At 39.6% G+C, this 27812-nt stretch overlaps 1 protein-coding gene across 1 annotated transcript; it reads right to left on the bottom strand.

The window, feature by feature from the left end:
• LOC145777311 (sphingomyelin phosphodiesterase 5-like) lies at positions 1-9811 on the bottom strand. The gene is made up of 11 exons (XM_082588661.1): positions 9658-9811; positions 7032-7285; positions 6128-6255; positions 5394-5746; positions 4569-4734; positions 3927-4101; positions 3445-3593; positions 2070-2195; positions 1880-1990; positions 1329-1464; positions 1-591 (listed from the first exon to the last, which is right to left on the bottom strand). Exons 1-11 carry the CDS (start codon positions 9734-9736, stop codon positions 493-495), a joined length of 1776 nt encoding a protein of 591 aa, XP_082444787.1. The 5' UTR covers positions 9737-9811; the 3' UTR covers positions 1-492.
• Between the last annotated feature and the right edge of the window lie 18001 nt (positions 9812-27812).

The raw sequence follows: 27812 nt of genomic DNA, 5'->3' as shown, positions 1-27812 counted from the left end.
GAACTGTATTCAACTTGGATACTTTATTACATAAAGAATCTGAACACTAGCGCTTCAAACAAAACATGTCATTAAAATCTTTCACATCCAAACACGCATGAACAACTTTCAGTTTCCGGTTGAAATCAACAATCACAATCTCGACTGAGAATCACATGATCACAATCAGGGGCGTAGCCAGCACAAAATTTCGGCGGGGGGGGGGGGCAAATCAGTATTTTTAGTGATGTGGGTGAGCCCGACGAGTCACCAAAGGCGAAGCGCCCACAAGAGTGAATAGTCGACATTCGCCAGACATTTTTGAAACAAATACCTTAAAATTACGCATTCTGAGAGTACTTTCAGCCAAAATCAATAGTAAAAATTTTCCAAATGATGCTGTAACAGAGTGTGAAGTGTATATTTAAAACATTTCGGGGAGGAGGCAATTGCCTCCCTTGGCCACGCCCCCGATCATAAACACGTTATTCATCGACGATCACATGATCGCAATCACGTTCCCGACCGCGGATCACATGAAAACACCATTCCAACAGGGAGATGATCCGTTAAGGTGGCGAGGCCAGTAAAGAATTTGTAGTCTTTGATCGCCTGAAATGTAGCCAAGAAATCATATGTTTATTGTTTAGCAACGAGAGGTTCAACACTACTGGAGATTGTTAAATTTCATGAGACGTCCTTGTGATGGGGGAGGGGGGAGTCAGAACTGCCTTGTGTTATATCGGTTAGTGGAGAGAATTTATAGGATATAGTCCTCTCAAACGTGTTTCGTTTGAAAAGTTAAAATTTACTTATTTCACCAACTAAGCTACGACGAAGGTATTTTTATGCGTTTACTCCCGTGTTATTGCAGTTAGAGAAACACACAGGCTGCGCATCAGCATTGATATGCCATTGCACAACGCGACAGACTAGAGTTGTAGCAAACTTGCCATTAAATTAAACGTTGTGATTCTTGGCCAACAGCAATGATGAGGTCACGTCACAACTGAAATAGTTGGTCTGACGAACATGATTCATTTGGATATGTGTCCGACTTTGCAAGCAAAGAAACGGAAAGACCAAGCACACCGGTTCAACTCTTAGGTTGTGCGCTTGAGCGACGCACTTCAAGGATAGCACTCGATTCAAAGGCACCGAATAGATGGAACACCTTACAGACAACACTGCAACAAGCGGAAACTTCACTGTCTTCAACTTCTCTGTCAATCGCGGTGACAGGGTCTACGTCAGTTGTTTGAAGCTTTACAAGTATGCGAAACTACCAGGATTAAGCTCTCAAAGAAGCTTTCGCAGTCCGAGGATAAAGATTGCCACAATCAACATACCGTAGAAATATTATTGCACTCCTTATAAAGAATGTAATCGATCCTGCGCTTGCCGTCACCGACTCGTTGCAAACTTGATTTCTTTGACATCGTTGAAGCCACGTATTGATGACGCTCCAGCTCAGACACCAGCATTCTGTAGCACATAACTCAGCTAACAACCGACAGTTGCTTGTTGAGATAAACTAAAGACAAGATCACACAGTACTATAAAACCCACGCCTTTTTAACACAACGCACGTTGCACAGTGGCGAAAAATGGAGATTGTTTAGCAACTAACTGTCAGACTTGTTTTAATATACGTTAACAATGCAGTCAATGCAAGGCCATTGCCAGACAACAAAACCGGGAGGTGGCAGTTACGTTTTCAAGGCACGGACAATAACCAACCAACTTGGTTATTGTCCGTGAAATATTAAATGGTAAATTGTCCGGTAAATTATATATGGTAAATTGTCCGGTATGGTAAATTGTCCGGTAAAATGGTAAATTGTCCGGTAAATTGAAAATGAACACACATTTAAGGAAATGAATCTTGATGAATTCTTACCTCTGTAGTCCTTGAGGAGTCCTTGTAGATTCGTCGTAAATTTTCTTCTGATCGAGTTCTGTGCCGATTACCCAACTGTGCTGGGCGCCAGTTTCATCGATGCAAGGATCCCTGAAAAGTCAATAGTTCACGGTGTCTTCATGTGAACAATTGCCAAAAAAGGAAACAGAAAACAAGTAAGCTGACTTACAAGAAGTTCTTCAGCAAGGTGCAGCTCTGCTCTTTGCAATCAAAATGCGACATCCTGTCAAAGTTGAAATCTCCACAAAGCAGATTAAACATAACCTCCTCTGGAGCGCCGTCCATTTTCCTAGAACTTATGCAGAAAGAATATAAAACGTTACAAAAGAGTGAGTCTTAATGGCGAGTGAAATCGCCATGACACAAAATAAGTGTCATACTCGCTTAACTTGTTAAAAAAAATTACAATATGCCATAAAAGCGTTTTCGGCGCAGCACTGCGCCCCAGTCATGATATATTGTATTGTCTTGACGCAGCAAGCACACAGTAATGCGCCGAAAAACGTTCAATGTCGTTCTGTTATTGGTTTCGCTCCAATATAAATAATGCTCTTCAACCTAATTATTTTGTTGATATCATCATCATTATCAGCCATTGTTGTTCCACTGCAGGATGAAGGCCTTCCCCATATCTTTATAATTTTGTCTGTCTTTGCAAGTTTGTGTCCAGTGTTTGTCGAATTGGTAGAGTTCGTCTCGCCATCTTGTTTTCTGTTTCCCTCTTTTGCGTTTATTGTCAAGTGGTATCCAGTCAGTAGCTCTTCTTGTCCATCTGTTGTCAGTTGTTCGCATGATATGTCCTGCCCAATTCCACTTTAAACTTTTTTTATCGTTTGAATGATATCTTTGATTTGTGTTTGTTATCGTATCCATTTGGCTGGTTTCCTGTCTTTCCATGTAATGCCTAGGAGTACTTTTTCATGTGATCTTTGCGCAGTGCGTAGTTTGAGTGTTAGTGCTTTCGTTAAGTTCGATGTTTCTGCTCCGTATGTCATTGTTGGGAGAATGCATTGATTATATACTTTTCTTTTCATTGAGATCGTTAATTTACTTTTAAATATTGAGCTCGCTCTTCCAAATGCCTGCCAACCAAGTGTAATTCTTCTTTTAATTTCTTCTTCTTTATCAGGTGATGTGGTTACTATTTGGCCAAGGTATGTGTATTTGTTTACGTTTTGGAGATTGGCTCCATCTAATGTAATGTTTTGGTTTCCTTTGACATGGTGATTGAACATAAGTTGTGTTTTAGTCAAATTCATTTTGAGACCGACCTCTTTGCTTGTCTCGTTGATATAATCCGGTCAAATCTATACAACAGAGTAATAAAATTTCACAATCCACATGCACAACGATACAGTTAATTAGGCTATGCAAAATTGTAGAAACAAAAATTAATGACTAAATTATCGTGCTGTTTGTGTTCTTCTCGTCAGTCCATTTTCAACAGGTAATTCTAAACCATGGCGAAAACTTCAACCAGAATCAAAATTATCTGAATTGTAGCCCACTCGAACTTTCACAAGCTGCATTGAAACTTCATTCACCTTTGAATGAATTCGTTCATCCATCGGTCAATGCAAGCCAACTGCTTGCAACGTACAGTCGACGCACTAGAGCGTGACCAGGCCTGCAAATGTGTGGTTGCTAGGAAACCAACTTGATTAGCCATGCTTTGACCTTTACCCAAATACACCTGAAAATAAAGTTAGTAGATGAACAGCTAGAATATTGATCTCTACGTAAAAGGAAATAATCAACACCCTTTGAATATCCATACCAGTGTTACAGGGGTATAATCGTGGAGTTTAGTCTGTCTCATTATGATCTAAGTGGCGGGCACAACGGATTTGATTTTCCATATAGGAGAACGCCACGAGTGTGTCACCAGTAGATCATTACAATACGGGACACGCAGCTGCGCTTTTCAGGCAATATTAAAAGGGTTAATTGTCAAATTAATATCATTTTTCTTTTGATACGTTAATACAACCGTGAAAAGGCAATTCAATTGTTGCGAAAAATCTACCTTTGTCATGAGTAATCCTTTGCAACACAACTTGTCATCACGGTCACCGTCAGGAAAGGCTTTGAAGCATATGTCGATAAAAGGCCGTCTACTAGCAATGCATAACCCACTTCCTAATAATGTCATTCGGTAGTCGTGAATTGGCCATGAAACATCATAAATTATGTATGGATACCTACAAATAAAAACAAAAATGCTTGAATTTTTGAAAATTAAAATGGGGACAAAACATTGTTTCACCAGCTTCAAGATATTTCGCAACCCATTGCGATGCCTGATCAATGTGATCAACATATGCCACCAAAAATGTTGAGTCCAGCCCGGTTGCTCAATCAACAAGTATGAGGCTCCGTAAATGAACAAACGGTAAGAGCAAGCAACTTGCAATCGAAGATCAATAGCACAGAAGCAACAACAAGGGAAGATTTCACTTTGTTAACTTCAACTACTGGGCGTGTGTCAATGCTTCGCTTAAAGCCGCCACAACTCTATGAACAAGCGACATTGACAGATCAAAGTTTCAGAAGAAGCTTTCTCAGTTGAAGGACGGGTAACTGTTCCTTTCAACAGTCATTAATACACACTAGTGCACAAAGTGTACAGGTCTGGCCTAAATAACAAGATATTTAGTCAGAAACATACTTTGTTCGGAGACCCTCAATGAGTTGGTCAGTTGCTCTACTGTCGAACACTTCCTGCAGACACAGGAAGTCGGCAAGGCCAGGCAAAACGTCACACACAACTCTCTCTTTGCTGGTCACGCTCCACAAGGTTGACGTCACACTTTGAGAGTCAGCGTTTTTTCCTCCTGGATTGTTTTTATTTAAACAAATCAATAAAATACAATGATTAAAGCGGGAGTAAAAGTCGCAGTGGTGACGTATTTGTAATACGCAAGTCGCTGCAACAAATGAGATTTATTAACCAATCAGAAGACAAGATTTAAATCAGCTGATTACAGTCATGTGACTCATGCATGTTAGAAAGTAAACGCTTCGCCGTCGACAGCGTGGCCCAGCGGTTTGAAGGTTAGAGAAGTAGTCTTTTCGCTAACGTGGATTCGATTCCTACCCCTAGCAATATTATTTTTTCTGTAATTACCCAACAAACTTCAAAGCAAGAATCAACTTACTGGCTGAGTGCTAGAAAGCTCACAATGACTGGAGTTAGCTGGTTCATATAGAAAATTGTCCTATGTTAAGTGTCTACCGGTCAAAATACCCCATCTGCTGCAGCGACCTACAGATTGCATATGTGCGTACTGGAGACACCACAAAAAGGGTACGTATCACCTATTAGAAACTGTAAGCTGACTGTGAGTACAGCATTTTTTGATAAAAAGTATGTGGGTTAACTGCCAGAAAAATTGTGCAAAAAAAATGTGTGGTTTTTGATACATATGGCGCCTTCTACAATTCAATTGCTCAGCCAATGTTGCCGATTTGAAAATTTCACTAATATACCAACCTATTTTTTCGTAACCTTCCAATGGTAGTGATTCTGAACTCCAGCTTGGCACCATCAAATAGTCAGTTTCTGTTACTTTTGTCATGGATGAAGCCGATTTTTGCTGCTTTGATTGCTGAGAAGACACTGTCTCGCCACACAGTTGGGCGGATATTTTTCTTCCTCGAGTCACAGAGTTAGTCAGATTGTTAATATGAGCAATAAATTTAGGCATCAAGCAAATATTTGCGCTCACAATGGAATAGGTTGTTGGCACTAGTGAAGGTGCACCACTTGAAGACTCATACACAGGCGATGTGGCGCAAGTGATATCTTCACCTGAAATTCTTTCATATTTTACAGAAGAAGCAAGACTGCAACGCAAAAGATATATGTTTAGCTCATAGACACCTTTAAGGTGTCTATGGTTTAGTTAGAAAAATAATGAACCTACAACAAAATATATAATAAATATGCTTAAAGGTTAAAGCTGCACTATCTATTGAAGACAGCAAAAGAAGACAATTTTACAATGAAACGATTCAAATATGAAGCAAATATTTTCTGCCAACTCGACAAAAATAAATAGGAAAGTAACTCTTTTATAGAAATTTCTCAAAATTGACAAATTATAATACTTCTACAGACAGAATGTACTATGTCTTAGATGATACTCTACTTTAAATGTAGTGTGAACTGTGATTACACTATAAACATTTTCACAATGATCTACAAAACATGAAACAATTACGTACCTTCTACTGTCGTCAGGACAAGCATATGCAAAAGAACGAGGGCGGAAACACTGCAGCGGCAACCAAACTACAAATCCTAGCACAGTCAACGGAACAAGGCAACATAAACCAATAACAGCCAAAGCAACCTTTGGAGAACATAAATAATTAGGTTTTTAATCAAATGCAAACTACGGTATGACAGCAGAACACATAAAATGAAAAAGTACGAGTACGTTTTAATTAGCCCAACAATTGTGATTCAAGTAACTAATAGAAACAGTAAAAAAATTGAAGAAAAACTGATGGACAATGGTAAAAAATAAAGACAGTTCTAAGTATATCATATTTGCTAAAACCTGAGAAAAATGTTCGATACAACACTTCTATAAACCATATGTTTTAAAGACATAAATTGTGGTTATTATGGAGCACAATTTATGATGTAACTATTCTGATGCAAGGTTAGCCCACGTCAGCTCAAGGCAGGTTTGAGAATATCTAAAAACGTTTTTGACATCATAATACTATCTTGACTTCATCAAAATATTTTTTAAAATAAAAACTAACCGAAATTTAAAATGACTGCATGGGAGTGAGGAAAATGTCTGTGCAATGCTCATAAAGGACGTCGGTTTAACTTTGCTCTTGAGCACAAGCCACAAGGCATCTTGACAAGACACCTAACGGCATGCCAAAATAATGGAAGCAGCTGACTTAACAAAATGTTCCTTCGCTGCTTTCAACTTCCTGTTTTATGTCTCTAATCACAGTATAATACACTATATTGTTGCGATAGATGCAAAGTAAAACAGTATTGTATTGTTATTATCATTGCAAGTACAGTATTACTTTTCGGTACAAAACCTTAAGTTAGGAACGACAAAAATGGAGAAAACTTTGTAAAATTAAAAACCCACTTTACCTTAGCACAGTGTAAAAACAAACTTGTAGATTTGGAATGATGGTCTTCATCAGTGGTGTGGATGAACATGGACAATAAATAATCCAGCAGCAAATAAAAAGGTGTCAGACAAAGACAAGAAAATCTGTACAGTGTTCTCACAATGAAGTTGGATGTTGCGTATGGTCCACCACTAACAATGAAAGTAGCAGTCATATTGTCTTCTGTGATTTCTTTGAAAGTTGCTGAATCCATTCCAGGGACTGGATCAGCCTCTAAAATATAAATAGACGTCAGCAAACTAAAAATAAATGACACAGAAGGGAGCTAGTGTACAAGTCTCCGCCCTGGTAAACAAATTCCATGATGTCATACTGTCATAGACAGGACTTGACCAAACATATAGGGTGAAACTACTTTAACTTTGCTTTACCGTTCACACACTTCAACCAATGTGTCATGGTTGATTCCTGTCTATGACATCGTGGTACTTTTTTACCAGGGCGGAGACTTGTACAGCAGCTCCAAATGAAGTTTACAGGCAATATTATTGTTATATTTTTTACTTCTATGGAATGGAAATATGTATGAACTGTATCTTCATAATTCTTTTTCTGCTAATATGACCATTGAAGCAGAGAATTTGATTGTGAGCAAAAATTGCTGCAACGTTTCATGCAAATCAATAACGTCAGTCTTGAGATAAAAATATCAAGCAACCGATCATAGAAATGAGTTTTACAAGTAATAAAACACTAAAATTGAAAGTTTATTCATCTGCACACAACACAAACACAACAAAAGTTTGAATGAAACGTATCAGATCTAAATCTTTGCTTTTAAACAAAGTTTGTTATGGCAATGTTAGCAAGCATTGTTTAATGTTGATCATAGTTCAAAATGTGTAAACAAACAAAACAATAACTTAACACAACACTCAATGACTCAATCACAATAACAACACAAAAAGAAATTGCAAACTACAAAAACCAAAGTAACGCTGACTTTTTAAAATGCACAAAAGGGCGAAAAAGCTCACCACAGCTCATACTCAGTTGGTCGAGATGTATTGTGTTAAGTTATATTCAGGAGGGCTGTCATAAATTAATTAGAATCTACAGAAAATAAAATATTTGCGATTATCATACATATATATAACATAGACTACTGTAGTTCATGAACAGCTGTGTAAAATGGGCTTAGCAGTATTCTATGCGTTGCATACCAGTACTTCAAAGCGGAAAAACACTTTTACATGCAATATTTCAATTTTAAAATGGCTTTTGACAGCTCAAAAAAGAATGTTCTATGTAGGCTTTTTAGTCTTTAAGCATTTGAAAAATTATTGTGTATTTTTTGATAAATACAAACTCCAAACAGAGTTAAATAGTGTACCACTTGAAAAGAAATTGCTTTGAAGGTGAGCAAACAGATTGAACTGCAAACTGTTTTACAACACAATCATATAGCAGTAAAGCGGTTGTAATGCCTGGTCAATTTAATCAAAAAATAAAGAGCTTAAAATAGAGCTCTACCGATACCACTTTTTCAGGCCGATACCAATATTTTATCAAATTTTTAGGCCGATACCGATATAGATCGGCCGATATATAGCCGTGTAGCTGCTTAATATGCCGCATAACTGATTAACTTCTACCGAACGAGGTCGTGTGGCTTCTTGCGTCATAATGCTCTGAGCATGAATCGGAAAACTTTTACAATGACGCTACTATTTTCTTCTGTGCAAAGTTTCACTAGGCTTTTTTCTTTGGCTTTATTTTTGCATGTCATGTGAGCGAAAGTTAATTTTCCCTGGGCCTTTTCTCTAATACCAAAACTTGACAAATTTTGCTGCATCTTGCTGTCATAGCCTACTCGTATGATCTAATTTTGTAACGAATCTTGCCTTATTAATATCACTTGGAGATCAAAGCCAGACATTGTGACATAAGACTTGAAATAAGTTGCGCATGGTTAGTGTGGAAGTACACCGGTACTCCCATCGATTCTTGGCAAAAAATTCACCTAATTGTTACACTGATTCAATGTCATTAATCGTTGAAGCTACGTAAAACTCGAAAGTTTTCCTACTTGAATGGAAGCAATATTAACATTTTCTAGATGCGCGCACTGGAATGGGCGGGAAATTATATTCTCGCAACAATTGTTCGTGCTATGCAAGCACGTTTGAGCAACTTGTGTTTCTTCTAAAGGCATGTATGGCTGGTTTTGAGTGTGCTTTTGCTGGCCGATGTTTATCGGCGAAAAATAGCCGATACAATATATCGGCTACACCTGATATAGGCCGATACATATCGGCTGACCGATGTATCGGTCGAGCTCTAGCTTAAAATGTTGATACTAAACTCATGTTCAGCAACCTTTCCAAAACTAAACTGTTTTCATCTTCAGTGCCATTAAATGATAGTATAGCACTGAACCTGAAAACAGTTTATTTTTCAAAACATTTGCTGAACATGAGTTTAGTATCTACAGTACGGTACATTTTGAGCTTTTTACTCTTTATTAGAACTATGTACATTTATATTTATGCTCAAAAGTAAAAAATGTAGTGACTTTTGGTAGTTCACTAATCACTATCTATGATGGTAGGCTAGTTGTTTAAGAAGTGGGTAAAATTTCATACCTTGCACAGAGTTGTGCTTTAAATTTTCAGATTTTCTTTTTGGTGACAACTTAAATCTTTTTCTTGTTGATGAAATCATGGTAAAACACGGCAAGTAACACCTGTTTAAATATCATTTTAACTTCAGTGGTTTACTGTGAAATAGGTAAAAAAACCTGGTGGAAAACGCCATCAACTTGGCTGAAAGAAACTTCAAACAATACACTCTTGAGTTATGAAGATTACTGAATAGGCTACTTCGCGTTACATATAGGTTACTTTCAAAATCACACAATTTAGAGTTAGACTAATTAGCTTGGATTCAATTTTTACTCATGTACAAAACATATCTAACACACTAGCCTGCTGGCTGATGACCTCTGCAGCTTTCCTGCCAGGCTAATCTAGTTTCACACATAAAAACCTCAAATTCTCTGATAAAACTGCAGTGCCTAGTTTAAATTTATTGTTATTAAGCATATTTAGCTCCCTGAATAACAATGCACTCGCACAAATTAAAAGCACTTTGTGTGACAGCTAAAAACCTTGCTTGAACCATCGACCTCCAGTTTTCAACTGAAGGCGCACGATGTCCAGGCCTGATATAGAGGTCGTCTTGGCCAGATAATGGGCTATACCCAAGACTCTTGGGTATAGCCTAGAGATGCAGAGAACCTAAAATTTTTATCCGCACTGCAACTGAATCATCTATCCGCACACCACAATTTATGTGAAACTATGACACTGCACCGCACACCGCAAATTACAAAATTTTCAAAAAATAGTTTAATGCGTTATTTTTTAGGCAGTCAATTGTGGCAAAAAGCACCCATGGCATATAACTGGTAACCTACCAGTACAGTTGTGCACTAAGTGACTAGGCTAACCAGATCATATTCTCTTATCAGCAATGCATTTAACTTCTAAGTCTTCTAAGACAGGGGTTCACAAATACTTTTTGGTGCGACCCAAAAAGCAATCGTTTGAAGTCTTCGCGACCCAAACGTTTTGGAAGCATATAATTTTGGGCAAAACACTTTGCAAATTAATATCAATTCCAATACGGTCGTCCCCACTTATTAAGGCCACATCGGGACCGGACAATTTTGGCTGCGGGAGACAATTTTCTACCACTCCTATACCTTCAGTAATTCCGGAATGGACCAAATTGGGCTTAATAAGCGGGTGGACCTATTAACCGTGCGCTTCGTCGTTGTGCAAGCCTTTGGGGCCGAGGGTCTACTTTTACCTTTTACCAGCCCAGACTCAAGATGTTTCCGGACTACACTGGAAGGCTACTAGAGAGCAGCCAGTATTTAGTTTCATCATCCATGACACGCAGACCTTTCACTCCGTTGGTGGCTTGAAGATGGTACAGTTACTGATGATGTGGTCTGCAGTCTGTTCCTCGGCACCACATTCACAGGAGGAGAAAGAGGCCAATTCCCCAATGGCGCATGGTTGACCGGAAAAGCCCGACGCTCGTACGAAGACGGTTGAGGCGCACCCATGCTTGTCTTTGTAGTGTCAGGCCGATGGGGCATGTGTCGATGTTGGGGATGAACGAATGAAGTCCGGTGGTACTTGACTTCCTTTCAGAATTCCATTTATAGTCCGCCCAAGTAGCCGCAGAGATGAAGTTCATAACTGACTTCAACCACTCTTTGGCCATTCGTTTGTCTCTTTTCTGAGGGGTTTCTCGCTTCACGATAAACCCTGACGCCGCAAATTGCAAAATAATGTGTCAAGATGATGTCACAATGCAAATTAACATCAAACAGCAAGTGCTATCACTAGACTACAAAAAATAATGAAAATGTTGCTTCCAATGCTTTGTGAAACTCAGCGTGAGAACTCTCATTGCCTCCCTTCCACAAATCAATCATTGTATTTTAAAGTAAAAATTAAAAGTTATATTTTTTTCTCCGAACGGCTAAACTTTAGCTTCCGTCGCCCACTTTGGCCGTCGCCCACTTGGCTCGTCGCCCACTTGGTCTGTCGCCCACTTGGCTCGTTGCCCACTTGGCTCGTCGCCCACTTGGTTCGTCGCCCACCTGGTCTCGCCCAAGTGGGTATCGCCCACTTTGTCTCGCCCAGTTCTCGTGTACCGCTGTTTATGGCAGTGCCGATGTTATGGCAGTGTGCACTGTAGCACCAAACAGGTGCACAGTACTCTGCTGAGGAGTAGACGAGGGCTAAGGCTGCTATACACAAAGTGTCAGCCCTCGGCCCTCGCCCCCCAGCTGTGGCCTGCCAGGCGCTTGAGTAGTGCAGCGTGGGATGTCATTTTCTTGCGCAGTGACACCAAATGGTGGCGGTATGTGAGCGATCTGTCTAGTGTCACCCCAAGATATTCTGGTTCGGGGCAGAAGGTCAGAGGTTTTCCATTGTTTTAAACATGTAGCTCACGATCAGCTTCCCGATTGTATAGGTGGAAAGCTGCCGCCAAAGTTTTGTTTTCACTTAGTTTCAGTCGCCAGTTCTGGAGATAAGCTGAGAGAGTTTTCATGCCCTGGCTCAAGCTGTCTTCCAGGATATATATATAGGCAGTGGCTATTTGACCGGCTCCGGTCTTTGAATCTGAAACACTATTTGACCGGTCATGACGTCACTACATAAGCGCTTTTTTCTTTTTCTCTTTCAAAGCAACAGACGAGAAGCGCCGATATAAGTTCTAACTTCAACACGTATTCTTCAACTCAGTCCGTGGCGCGTGCGATACGTCTCCGGCTGCCAATCTAGAGGGGATGAGTTCAATACTATCCGGAAGCATTCTTTTTTTTCATTTTTTTTTTATCTAAATTTTGACCCGAAGCGCATTTTTGTGGTCAATTTTTAATTGGCAGTGGCTATTTGACCGGCTCCGGTCTTTGAATCTGAAACACTATTTGACCGGTCATGACGTCACTACATAAGTACTTTTTTCTTTCAAAGCAAAAGACGATAAGCGCGTTTAGTTTTAAATTCAACACGTTTTCTTCAACTGAGTCCGTGGTCTGCCATTCTAGAGGGAATGAGTTCGATACTATCCGGAAGCGTTTTTGTTCTTTTTCTTTTCTTTTTTTTAACTATAAAAGGATACAAACTGAAAAGTTTCAAAACGAATTAAAAAAGTTTTTTCTAGTCTTTATTTTTAACAAATTCCTTTCATTTCTTAGAACAAATTCTCTGAAAAAATCACACCTTCTGATAGGCTGTAAGATTACGTTTCGCTGAAGTCCGAAGTTAAAAATTAAATCCAGTCTCATTGTCGCCCAACAATCAGTCAAGTTTCAAATCATCATCTCAACCAACCCTTCAAGACAACTTTCCACTTTCACTTTACTACGCTACGCTGAAGAGGTCGGGAGATCGAAACACTGGCCTTTGTTCGTAGTTGCTTTTCATAATGTCTTTTTAGACATTCTTTTTGGGTCAATAATGTCTTTTTAGATATTACTTTTAAAGAAATAAAAAGGAGTCAAAAGGCATGTAAATTTCACTCTGTGTGGAGCTACATGTACTTGAGAGGTTAACTGTTATTCTTTTATTCACAAATTAAAAAAACTTAACTTTATTACTCACATTTGGAAAGATTTAAAAAAATGGGCTGTAGGCTACTCAAATTAAAAATCGACCACAAAAATGCACTTTGGGTCAAAAATTTAGTTAAAAAAAAAAGAACGCTTCCGGATAGTATCGATCTCATTCCCTCTAGAATGGCAGCCCGAGACGTTACGTATGCGCCACGGACTCAGCTGAAGAAATCGTGTTGAATTTAAAACTTAACGCGCTTATCGTCTTTTGCTTTAAAAGAGAAAAAGAAAAAGTGCTTATGGAGTGACGTCATGACCGGTCAAATAGTGTTTCAGATTCAAAGACCGGAGCCGGTCAAATAGCCACTGCCTTTTTAATTTGAGTAGCCTACAGCCCATTTTTTAGGCAGTGGCTATTTGACCGGCGCCGGTTTTTGAATCTGAAACACTATTTGACCGTCATTACGTCATTGTCCACTGTCCAGTCACTTTTTTTCTTTTTCTCTTTCAAAGCAAAAGATGAGAAGCGCGCATATAAGTTCTGAATCCAACCATTTCATTCAACACGTTACGTGGCGCATGTGGTACGTCGCCGCTTCCTATTCTAGAGGGACTGAGTTCGATACTACCCAGAAGCGTTCTTTTTTTTAACTAAATTTTGACCCAAAGTGCATTTTTGTAGTCAATTTTTAAGTTGAGTTGCATTACATTTACATACCATTGTTTTAAAAGAAGCATTGTATATAACTAACTTGTTGAGAGCAAAAATGTATTGCTTCGTTCGGCAAACACGGTCACATCAATCGATCATTTTATTTTTCGTCATTAACGCGTCCGGGACGAAAAAGATACTAACTACAAAAATCATATAGACCTACCAGCACGTTAATGAACAGGAAAAGGTATCAAAACCTTGAAAAGTTTAAAACGTGTCTGAATTGAAAAATTATGTAGGCTATATACCGTATCAGTAGTTAGCACGGCCACAATCGGAAAATTACCCAGAGAAATTCTCAAATTCCAGCAAATTAAAAAAACTCTAAGTTTATTTCTCACATTTGAAAAGACATAAAAAATAATTAAAAACTGACTACAAAAATGCACTTCGTGTCAAAATTTAGTTAAAAAAAAAATAAATAAAAAAAAGAACGCTTCCGGGTAGTATCGAACTCAGTCCCTCTAGAGTCGGAGGCGGCGACGTATCGCACGTGCCACGTAACGAGTTGAATGAGTCGGTTGGATTTAGAACTTATATGCGCTTCTCGTCTTTTGCTTTGAAAGAGAAAAAGAAAAAAGTGACTGTATAGTGACGTCATGACCGGTCAAATAGTGTTTCAGATTCAAAGACCGGCGCCGGTCAAATAGCCACTGCCCATTTTTTATGTCTTTTCAAATGTGAGTAATAATGTTAGAGTTTTTATCATTTGCTGGAATTTGAGAATTTCTCTTGGTAACTTTCCGATCGTCATAAGTGAACGTGTGTTGCCGAACAACCCTACATTTTTCTCTCAAGTTAGTTATATACAATACTTCTTTAAAAAATGGTTTTACCATTATCATTTCTTTTAAAAGAAGTATTGTATATAACTAACTTGAGAACTATAGTTGAAAACTATTAACTAACTTGGACTGTAGGCTACTCAAATTAAAAGTTGACCACATATGGAGACGAACCCTACGCGCCACGGACTGAGTTGAAGAATACGTGTTGAATTTAGAACTTATGTCGGCGCTTCTCGTCTTTTGCTTTGAAAGAGAAAAAGAAAAAAGTGCTTATGCAGTGACGTCATGACCGGTCAAATAGTGTTTCAGATTCAAAGACCGGAGCCGGTCAAATAGCCACTGCCATATATATAACCGTGGGCTTAACTACTGTACTACAATCGAAAGTATAAATTTTCTTGTAGCCTACCAAATTGTACGAAACTTAGCACATCAAAGACTATATGATTGTATTTATTTTTGCCATACAACTTATATTTATGGTAAATTTAAAAAGTTTTGCGACCCACTGTGAATCGTCTCGCGACCCACTATTTGCAGACCTCTGTTCTAAGACATCATGCTTTTTCAAATGGAATGTTCGTGGATCCAGTATCAGGACTTTTGAACACTTTTTGTAAGCAATAATGCAATTTTAATGTTAGTGGCTGTGTGAACTACACACACAAGAGTAAAACTTATAGGCTGAACTCACTGGGCTAACTGTTATAGTAACTAATGCGGTAGTTGCGCTAGGCCTATAGCTTGGTAACTGGAAGCTGAGCTTATCAGCTAGGCTATTAACCAAAAACACTCGTACAGCTTCCCTCACAAGTCACAAGCCAGTGCCAGCTCCAAAATCCTGTCACCTGCAAGCCATTTGCATAGGTAGACACTGCTTTAACGTAGGACAGTTTTCCTCACGAATCAGCTGATTCACAAATCGTGTTGCCAACATTTTTTCTGCAATTAAAGTTGATACAAAAAAGGGACATAAAAAAAGTAGGTATCCAGCGCCAAAAAAAAGAAAGAAGTGTCTTCTGAGTATTAACATGTGTCAAATGGCTGACATTTTAACCGATGAAAATTTTCCTGTGGAGCAGGTGAACGCAGTCATTGTGACTCATGCACATTATGATTGCCGGTGCTAAAATGCGTAACAATCGAAAGCAAATTTTGAAGTGTGAACCATCAGGCTGAGCTTTTACGGCATTATTGCACAGTTAAAATAACAAACTTAGGTCAGTGTTCTCACAAATGTAAAATTCCCTATATTTATCCTCGAAATTTGTTAAATTTTCAAAAAACAAAGTTGCAGCATTTGGTTGTGTGCAGGGTCGTAGTCAGCACAAAATTTTGGGAGGTGGGAAAATGAGTAGCCTACCGGTATTAGCTATCCTATTGCACCTGTAAGTGAACCCGACGGCGTAGCCTATCGCCAAAGGTGACACCCTTTGTGGGGGTCTCTTCCACAAAGTTTTGAAAAAATATCCTAAAATTGCGGATTCTGAGAGTAGGTCGAAATCAATGGCGAAACTCTGTCGAGTGATGCTGCAACAGAGGGTAAAACGTTTATTTAAGTTACATCATAGTTAATAAAATAATGTACCTATATTTATTAACTATGGTTACATAAAACCAAAACATTTGTAAGAGTAAATATAGGCTAGTGGTAGGCTTCAGTTTGTGAATGAATACCTTTCGCACAAAATCCAGCACAGTAGCCTACTTACGCTATCTAATGTTCACATTAGGTCTGAGGTGTAGGCTACGCGTTCTCTTGGGACTGCTGTTATGTTTATTTGCATCATCACTGACAGTCTATCAATATCTATTGGTCAATAGCTTAAAAGTCTGTTGGTCAGTCGTATGTATAAAAATATTTCGGGGGACCAATTGCCCCCCTGACTACGCCCTTGGTTGTGTAGCCTATCTGAAATTTCACTGGATCTAACTCTCTCAGTGCTTAAAAGTAATGTGAGCATACAAGCTAGGTGTTTCCCTGATTTATTCAATCTTGAATAGCTCAGTCTAACCTTAAAAAGCAGAAGACTGTTGGTTCAACGTGCCAATCCCTAGATTGGGCAAACACATCAAAGCTATGAAAAACTACTGATGGTTTTGCGAGTCTGAGGATATTTTCACAATCAGTAGATCTTGTCTTTCTTTATTGTGCTTAGCTGCTTACGAGGGACACGCATTGATGGTCTTACGTGGTTATGCCAACATGCAGTGGCGGTCGACGGCCACACAACTAAATTTTGAACAACTGATTTGGTTGGTTAGAAGCAGTCAAAAAAATTTCAAAATCTTACCAGAAACATATTACCTAAGCTACTATTATTGCTACCGTATCTAATCCTAATGATTTTAACTCACGAGATTTAAGCAGAGTTAATAGCAGAACTGCATTGAAATGGCGGTAGATGTGATATGGTAGATAGATATTTAATATAACGATTGATATAATGGTAGATATTCACACAATCCTCCTTCACTGACACATTGCATGCTGTGTTCATATAAGTATAAGTTTGGCTCCAGGTCCCCTGCGGTCACAAACACGCATATTAGCCCTAAAAAGGGGGGTTTCACGGTTGCCAGTCGCTCATTGTCGCCTGGGTTGATAGAAAGAACAAGCAAGCCTGTTCTATATATAGAGTATCTCCACTGCTATACATAGCTTAATTGAAAAGCCGAAAAGGTTTACAGCGGAAAAATGTTTACAATACAAATGATAGCACTTTAAAAGGTTTGCTTCCTCATTTCATCTAAGGAAGACACTGCACACGCAGACTTCATCATATCTGCTTTCTCCCCATGACGATGCGCGTATGGATCAGGTTTTGTTCGCTTAGGCAATTCTTCTTCTTCGTTTGAACCTTCTTCGCCACTCCAAGGGTCGAGGGGCTCTGCCTTTTACCACCCTTGGGCAGTGGCGGCGACGCGGTCTAGATGTTTGGGCAGGTGTCGAGCAGCCATTCAATTGATTTGTCATCCAGTTCACGCAGACCACGCACACCATTTGGCGCATGGTAGATGGCGCAATTACAAATGGTGTGGTCTACGGTTTGTTCCTCCTTGCCACACTCACAAATCGCGGATGGAGCCATCCCCCATTTGTGCATGTTCGAGCGGAATAGTCCGACGCCAGTACGCAGGCGGTTGAGCCGCACCCAGGCCTTCCTTGGCAAATGCATTCCGGTTGGGTGGTTGCCGGTGTCGGAGATGAAACTTTGGAGTCTTGAAGAGTTCTTCTTCCACTCCGAGCTCCATTGGTGGTCCGCCCAGGTAGCCGCACTGATGGATTGGTCTTCAGCAGTTTTCATCAGGAGTTGTGCGGCACGTACAAATGGGTGTCTCGATTTCAGTCGCTGAGGTTTCTCGTTCACAGACTCATAGAGACTTGAGTAGAGCAAGTGGTTGGGGTTCGTAGCGCGACGAGAAAGAGACAGGATAGCTTCTTCGCGACGAAGCTCAGCTGGTTGGATGCCTGCAAGGACAGGGAGATTTTCCGATGGTGTAGGTCGCAGGCATCCTGTCACGATACGCAAGGCGTCATTTATGGCAGTGTCAATTTGATGGCAGTGGGCACTGCGACTCCAGACAGGTGCACAGTATTCTGCTGGAGCGTGAACTAGCGCGATGGTGGCAATGCGCAGGGTATCGACTCCGGCTCCCCAGCCTGAGCCGGCCAGACGCCTTAGCAAAGCTGTGCGTGTTGAGATCTTTTTGCGTAGTGACTCCAAATGTTGACGGTAAGTGAGCGACCTGTCCAGGACTACCCCTAGATATTTAGGGTTTGGGCAGAAGGGCAGGGTTTTTCCATCGGTGTTGATCTTGAGCTCACGCTTCGCTTCCCGGTTGTTTAAGTGGAAGGCTGTCGTCACTGTTTTGGTTTCGCTGAGCTTCAGTCTCCATCTCTGGAGGTATGCCGAAAGTGTCGACATGTCCTGGTTTAGAGTCTCTTCCAATGTATCCCATTGATTCGACAAGTGTAAAATGGCCAAATCATCGGCGTAGGCGTATTTTGCGGATACCGTGATTGGCAAGTCGTGGATGTAGATGTTAAACAGAAGGGGGGCCAGGACAGATGGGACGCCATTTTTATGGCGTCGTAACCTGCTTGGTTTACCACTTCCGGTGGTGAGGGTAAAGCTTCTGTTGTAAACGAGCTCCATGATCATGCGGACCATGTGCCTGTCCGGGAGCAGGCGGAGGAGTTTGCAGGTGAGGCCTTGGTGCCATACGGTGTCGTATGCGGCTGTGAGGTCAAGGAACACAGCACCAGCCTTCTTCTTTGCCTCAAAGCAGTCTTCGATGTCTTGAGTCATGAGAGTGACTTGGTCTACAGTAGATCTTCCACGTCGAAAACCAGCTTGTTCCCGGGGCAAGAGTGGGTCTATAATTGGTTCGACTCTAGGCAATTAGGCAATTGATCACATGCAAACGCAATGCCAGGTTTGCGCTTCCGCACAACTTTAAGAGATTTCTTCGCATCCTTTCGAATTGTTAATCCTGCATCACAATTGCAACGTGATGCAAGATAATCTGTCATGGCGGACAATTGACCAAGTGCATTTGTCACGTCTGCGTCTTCTTCCACATTATACACCACATTGAACAGTTCATTGACAACCGTCCGCATTTCCTTTATTGTGTTCAGTCTTGCGTTGCTTAAAATATTGCTTGGGCCGGGTACGTCTTGTAGAATCTGTTCCATGTGAGTGTCAGACGCAAAACAACTTGAGTCGCACACTTCAGCAGAGTCTGGTGGGCGCTCACGCCCAGGCCTAACAGCTAAGCTGTCAACTACGCACGGGTCGAGGACAATGAAAGGGGAATTTGCGTACCAAGTAGGAAACGTCTCCCAAGACACATGGGCAACATGTTGAATAACCGCAAACATGTGCTTGCACGGAAGAAGATGCTTCTGGAAATCATCGCAGGAACAATCCGGGATGGTACTTTCTCCACCAAACGTTACGCGATAGATTGATTCCGACGAGGCACTTCTTACAAGAAATGCATCTCCAACTTGAGAAATGGAGGTGTATGGAATTTCATCCGATGAAGCAATTCTTCTCAGAAAGTTACCGATCACCTCTTTTGATCTATTGTACAAATACTCTGGAATGGAGGAGTTGTACTGACGATGACAATAGAATTCCGAAGAAAAAAGATTTTGTTGTTCATACCTGCAAAGCAAGCAAACAGTGCTCAAAAGCAACATCTTATAGGTCGGACTACAAAAGTAGCCCCGCAAAAGTACGGTCAGCCTTAATAATGTCATTATGGTTATTGTTTAGGACGGTATGTGCACGCTGATTCGAAAATGACATGACAGTTTAGGCATTCTTGAAATGTAATATTTAGCATTCTAACCCATAAAAGCTTACAATAAATGGTAGTACTGTAATTGCAGTTGTACCACAATAACACAGCATGGTAACTCTCACTCACCGACGCTTGTTGTCAGGAAGGAATTCTTTATGAATTATCGCTACAAGAGCTGACAAAGATTTATCCCTCCGTGTTCGAATGTATGACTCCTTCAGTGTTCTGTTTTGGCGTTCCACTCCATTGTTTGTGTGGAAGGTTACGCTCCACTTGTTGGCTCGATAAAACCACACCCACCGCTGCAAATATTCTTAGCTCAGTACATTGCAATTGTATCCAGCAGTGAACGTTGCATGCAAAATCAATGCTGTGAATACTTGCATTGTGTTACTCATTCAACGAACCTGTCTTTCTGGAAGCCAAGCATTTTCAATGTATCTTTGAAGCTTGGGGTTATTCATCCAGCACTTGCTGGTTTTGAAATCATTTAGTGCATCTGTGAAGGACTGCTCAGAAGCGGCTTTAGCCAATTCGCGCAAATGACCCATTACAGCTGGTTTGTTGTCACCAACACCATTGTCGCTTCTTCTAGTCCTTGATCTTGAGTCGGGCGTGTTACCACTAAGCTAACGGGGCGGACGTTATTCAAAGAAACGAACATACTGTTTAACGCAACACCATCTAAAGTGTCTCCACTTTCCTGTACTACCAAAACTTCTTGGTGCAAAAAAGTAGAAGGCTTAGCAATCTCAAAACTAGCCAGACAATGTAAAAACAGTATGACATGATCAAAATGTTGCTTATGTTAATACAAGGCTGTATAAAGTAAAACATGTTCTTTCTTAATAAAACATGAACAGTGAAGATTTTATTAGGTGCTCACGTGTACTTAAATTCAAAAGAAAACAACAGATTTGGCTACTTACAGACCCAACTTTCACTGATGAGACAAAGTCAGCTCTTTGGATAATGACATATGGTGTGTTTGTGGAATCCCAGAAAATGTTTCGGCATTTTGCCAAAGCTAATACAAATAAATCATTTTCATGCAAGTAAGTTTAGTGTTAGCCTATACAGTTAAAAATCAACTTCCATTTGCTAGGCCATCTTCAGTTAAGCTGACAGCAAACAACACACAATCAACCAAGACAATGTATCCCCTCAATTGACTTTTCCCATTGTTTGCTGAAAGAGTGAGTAGGTAATGACGTAAGTAATTCCAGTAATAGAGTGAGCACACACTCAAGGGCAGAAACATGTGCTGAAAATGGCCGGAGCCTTGGTTTCATAGAAAGTTGTTCTTACAAGACTGAAGTAGAGCAAAAGCTTACTTACGAAGTTCATTAAAATGTTTGTGCACAAATTTCCTTCCACTTTTCCGTCCAAACTCTTTGATACCTTCAAGAGCATCCGCTTCACTTGTAAACCACTGCATAAAATAACATTGCAATGCAGACGTTGCAAATTGCAACAATTAAAATGATGTAACAACCGAATTTTGCAGAATCACAAACGGACCCTGGGAGGCAAAGCCCAATGCAGGGGTCCCACTCAAGATTTTCCTACTTTTTGTATCATTTTATGCCAAAAAAGTCAAAAATTTTATGATTTTTCATCAAAATTTTATGCTTTTTTTATGATTTAACATCAGAGCTTGATGTTTTGTCATGTTTAATTTTTTAAGTTTTTTCTTCTACACTTTAAGGATACGGTAAAAAGCGATTACGGAAAAACAATCAATGCAATTCATCACGTCAAAGCAAACATGGGCTACAGCTTTTCAGTGGAAGTAAAAAGCATAATATATTGTAATACTTTTTATGATTTTATGCCGAGTGGGAGTGTGGGACCCCTGCCAATGCCCCCCTGCATACGCCACTGGCTACACTTGATCTAAGGAAATAGTGAGTAATTTGCACAACAGCAAATAAATCAACAGCTTAATTAAAGCAAAATAGAAGACTAAAAGACAAACACTGTAATTTACAATGAAATACCTTAACTGTTACAACAATAGTGCCTACAACATGTGCACCTACAACAATATGGTATGCTTCCATGCGAAGAGATTAACCAAAAACAGCAGATCCACTGATCTAGAGCAACTAGAGACGCACACAAGAATGCCGATTGCCACAAAATCTACGCGCGATGACAAACTATGTCACCGTGACACTAGGTCTGAGTGAATGAAAGAAAACTAAGCAAACTTCTAGTCAAAGCACTCACCGTGCCACTAGGTCCGAGTGAATGAAAGAAAACTAAGCAAACCTCTAGTCAAAGCACTAGACAAAACACAAGGTGTCCACCTCACTACACTGTTACTGAAACCACCAAAAAGTAAAGTAAGCCCACTTACTTGTTCAAGCAAATTAAGTTAACTTACAACAGCAAGCCCACTTACTTTTTCAAGAATTCTTGCTTGAGTCATTGCGTTTGCCATGTCCTAGATTCACAGATAGATGTAGTATCATAGATGACTTGGTAGTACTCAATGCTGCCACAGCTTACTTTGCAAAAATAACTAGAATGACCAAAATATATCACTAGATTGGAAAGAAAATCACTAGATTTAAAATGGCTGCGAGGAAGTAACGGTCTTGCTTAAAATCGTTTGAGAATGAATGAAAATAAGGTCATAATCAACATTACAGCAATGCACAGTTTCTCAAATTTTTTGTGGGTAGGCCTACGACAGAAAATGATAAATACATGAACGAAAAAAACATTAGATAGAGAATGCAGAGACCAAGGATGGGAAGCTGAAGGCAAGTGGTATAATTGATCTCCGATAGCTCAATTGGTTAGTCCGTCCGCCCCGATAGTTCAATTGGTTAGCGCGTCACTTCTGGAACGAAGAAGCTTCAAGATCAAGCCACGCTTGTTCGACTCTTAGGGTGTGCACTTGAGCAACGCATTCTAAGGACTGCTCTCCATTCAGCGGCATCTAATGGATGGAATAATTCCCCGGCAACAACACTTCAACAATCGGAAACTTCACTCTGTCAATCTCGATGACCGGGCCTGCGTCAGTGATTCAAAGCCTTTACAAGTGTGCAAAACTGCCAGGAATAAGCTCTACAAGAAGCTTTCCCAGTCCGAGGATAAAGATTCAATCAATCTCACACCTCCTGTGGCTGATGTAGCAACTTTTGGATCCAACGCTTTTAGCTTTGCTAACGTACAGGAATCTGACATATCAAATCTTTGTTTAATTTGCTTACACAATTCCACCAAATATAAAAGAATGTCTAAACGAAATTGCTCTTCATTGTTTTTGAGAGGTTCTTCTAATAGCAAAGCTTCACAGCTACCACCAACAACAATTATCTTCTTTAGCTTTGTAATGGTTAGGATGGCTTTTGTAATGGTCTTCGTGTAAGTTGCAACGAAATATCGTTCTCAGACTCAATGTCCCTTTCCATCAGACTGCTCCACTTACCACCTGTTTACTATTATAGCAGTATTTTTAATTCTATTATTAAAATATAAAAAAATGACCTGTTCACCATTAACTTGACTAAAAATCACTAGATTGTACCGAAAACAGCAAAAAGTAACTATGTCACAAGGTCAGTATTGAAATCACTAGATCTAGTGAAAAATTACTAGCTGTGGCACCACTGGTAGTACTGTACAGTATCATGTAGTTTTCTGACGTTTTTGGCGGGAAGTCAATACCATCGAGTTTTCACCACCGTCATTCTGGCAGAATAATTTTTCCGCTTTCCGCCTAAAAAAGTCATCCGTGAATAAGTGCGAGGTATACAATGCGACCTGAGCTACTTTCGACAAGACTCAAATAAAACTATAATCCGCAACACATGCCACTTAAATTTTACATGCATCGGATTCAGTATTGAATTACCTTTCCAGGGATGTGCACCAATAGGTGGGCATTTGGTAGGAACTCCCAGCAGAACGGTCCAAAGATGGAAGAGATATTGACGATAATCAAGAGAATAATGCAGTTTTGCATAATTGACACCTCTCCAATAAACCTCAAATAAAACTATAATCCGCAACATATGCCACTTAAATTTTACATGCATCGGATTCAGTATTGAATTACCTTTCCAGGGGTGTGCACCAATAGGTGGGCATTTGGTAGGAACTCCCAGCAGAACGTTTCAAAGATGGAAGATATATTTACGACAGACATTAAAATAATACGACTTTTGCATAATTAACACCTCTCCAATAAACCTCAAATAAAACTATAATCCGCAACATATGCCACTTAAATTTTACATGCATCCGATTCAGTATTGAATTACTTTTCCAGGGATGTGCACCAATAGGTGGGCATTTGGTAGGAACTCCCAGCAGAATGGTTCAAACATGGAGGATATATTTACGATAGACACAAAAATAATACGATTTTTGCATAATTGACACGTCTCCAAACATCTTCGAATAAAACTATAATCCGCAACATATGCCACTTAAATTTTACATGCATCGGATTTAGTATTGAATTACCTTTCCAGGGATGTGCACCAATAGGTGGGCATTTGGTAGGAACTCCCAGCAGAACGGTCCAAAGATGGAAGAGATATTGACGATAATCAAGAGAATAATGCAGTTTTGCATAATTGACACCTCTCCAATAAACCTCAAATAAAACTATAATCCGCAACATATGCCACTTAAATTTTACATGCATCGGATTCAGTATTGAATTACCTTTCCAGGGGTGTGCACCAATAGGTGGGCATTTGGTAGGAACTCCCAGCAGAACGTTTCAAAGATGGAGGATATATTTACGATAGACATTAAAATAATACGACTTTTGCATAATTAACACCTCTCCAATAAACCTCAAATAAAACTATAATCCGCAACATATGCCACTTAAATTTTACATGCATCCGATTCAGTATTGAATTACTTTTCCAGGGATGTGCACCAATAGGTGGGCATTTGGTAGGAACTCCCAGCAGAATGGTTCAAACATGGAGGATATATTTACGATAGACACAAAAATAATACGATTTGTGCATAATTGACACGTCTCCAAACATCTTCGAATAAAACTATAATCCGCAACATATGCCACTTAAATTTTACATGCATCGGATTCAGTATTGAATTACCTTTCCAGGGATGTGCACCAATAGGTGGGCATTTGGTAGGAACTCCCAGCAGAACGGTCCAAAGATGGAAGAGATATTGACGATAAACAAGAGAATAATGCTATTTTGCATAATTGACACCTCTCCAATAAACCTCAAATAAAACTATAATCCGCAACATATGCCACTTAAATTTTACATGCATCAGATTCAGTATTGAATTACCTTTCCAGGGGTGTGCACCAATAGGTGGGCATTTGGTAGGAACTCCCAGCAGAACGTTTCAAAGATGGAGGATATATTTACGATAGACATTAAAATAATACGACTTTTGCATAATTAACACCTCTCCAATAAACCTCAAATAAAACTATAATCCGCAACATATGCCACTTAAATTTTACATGCATCCGATTCAGTATTGAATTACTTTTCCAGGGATGTGCACCAATAGGTGGGCATTTGGTAGGAACTCCCAGCAGAATGGTTCAAACATGGAGGATATATTTACGATAGACACAAAAATAATACGATTTTTGCATAATTGACACGTCTCCAAACATCTTCGAATAAAACTATAATCCGCAACATATGCCACTTAAATTTTACATGCATCGGATTCAGTATTGAATTACCTTTCCAGGGATGTGCACCAATAGGTGGGCATTTGGTAGGAACTCCCAGCAGAACGGTCCAAAGATGGAAGAGATATTGACGATAATCAAGAGAATAATGCAGTTTTGCATAATTGACACCTCTCCAATAAACCTCAAATAAAACTATAATCCGCAACATATGCCACTTAAATTTTACATGCATCGGATTCAGTATTGAATTACCTTTCCAGGGGTGTGCACCAATAGGTGGGCATTTGGTAGGAACTCCCAGCAGAACGTTTCAAAGATGGAGGATATATTTACGATAGACATTAAAATAATACGACTTTTGCATAATTAACACCTCTCCAATAAACCTCAAATAAAACTATAATCCGCAACATATGCCACTTAAATTTTACATGCATCCGATTCAGTATTGAATTACTTTTCCAGGGATGTGCACCAATAGGTGGGCATTTGGTAGGAACTCCCAGCAGAATGGTTCAAACATGGAGGATATATTTACGATAGACACAAAAATAATACGATTTGTGCATAATTGACACGTCTCCAAACATCTTCGAATAAAACTATAATCCGCAACATATGCCACTTAAATTTTACATGCATCGGATTCAGTATTGAATTACCTTTCCAGGGATGTGCACCAATAGGTGGGCATTTGGTAGGAACTCCCAGCAGAACGGTCCAAAGATGGAAGAGATATTGACGATAAACAAGAGAATAATGCAGTTTTGCATAATTGACACCTCTCCAATAAACCTCAAATAAAACTATAATCCGCAACATATGCCACTTAAATTTTACATGCATCAGATTCAGTATTGAATTACCTTTCCAGGGGTGTGCACCAATAGGTGGGCATTTGGTAGGAACTCCCAGCAGAACGTTTCAAAAATGGAGGATATATTTACGATAGACATTAAAATAATACGATTTTTGCATAATTAACACCTCTCCAATAAACCCCAAATAAAACTATAATCCGCAACATATGCCACTTAAATTTTACATGCATCGGATTCAGTATTGAATTACCTTTCCAGGGATGTGCACCAATAGGTGGGCATTTGGTAGGAACTCCCTGCAGAACGGTCCAAAGATAGAAGAGATATTGACGATAATCAAGAGAATAATGCTATTTTGCATAATTGACACCTTTCCAATAAACCTGAAATAAAACTATAATCCGCAACATATGCCACTTAAATTTTACATGCATCAGATTCAGTATTGAATTACTTTTCCAGGGATGTGCACCAATAGGTGGGCATTTGGTAGGAACTCCCAGCAGAACGTTTCAAACATGGAGGATATATTTACGATAGACACAAAAATAATACGATTTTTGCATAATTGACACGTCTCCAAACATCTTCGAATAAAACTATAATCCGCAACATATGCCACTTAAATTTTACATGCATCGGATTCAGTATTGAATTACCTTTCCAGGGATGTGCACCAATAGGTGGGCATTTGGTAGGAACTCCCAGCAGAACGGTCCAAAGATGGAAGAGATATTGACGATAATCAAGAGAATAATGCAGTTTTGCATAATTGACACCTCTCCAATAAACCTCAAATAAAACTATAATCCGCAACATATGCCACTTAAATTTTACATGCATCGGATTCAGTATTGAATTACCTTTCCAGGGGTGTGCACCAATAGGTGGGCATTTGGTAGGAACTCCCAGCAGAACGGTCCAAAGATGGAGGATATATTTACGATAGACATTAAAATAATACGACTTTTGCATAATTAACACCTCTCCAATAAACCTCAAATAAAACTATAATCCGCAACATATGCCACTTAAATTTTACATGCATCCGATTCAGTATTGAATTACTTTTCCAGGGATGTGCACCAATAGGTGGGCATTTGGTAGGAACTCCCAGCAGAATGGTTCAAACATGGAGGATATATTTACGATAGACACAAAAATAATACGATTTTTGCATAATTGACACGTCTCCAAACATCTTCGAATAAAACTATAATCCGCAACATATGCCACTTAAATTTTACATGCATCGGATTCAGTATTGAATTACCTCTCCAGGGATGTGCACCAATAGGTGGGCATTTGGTAGGAACTCCCTGCAGAACGGTCCAAAGATAGAAGAGGTATTGACGA

The sequence above is a fragment of the Aplidium turbinatum genome, chromosome 9 (genome assembly GCF_918807975.1).
Source record: "Aplidium turbinatum chromosome 9, kaAplTurb1.1, whole genome shotgun sequence".
Lineage (NCBI taxonomy): Eukaryota > Metazoa > Chordata > Ascidiacea > Aplousobranchia > Polyclinidae > Aplidium > Aplidium turbinatum.
The sequence above is the reverse complement of the archived record's forward strand: the minus strand, read 5'-3'. Positions and strand labels throughout refer to the sequence as shown.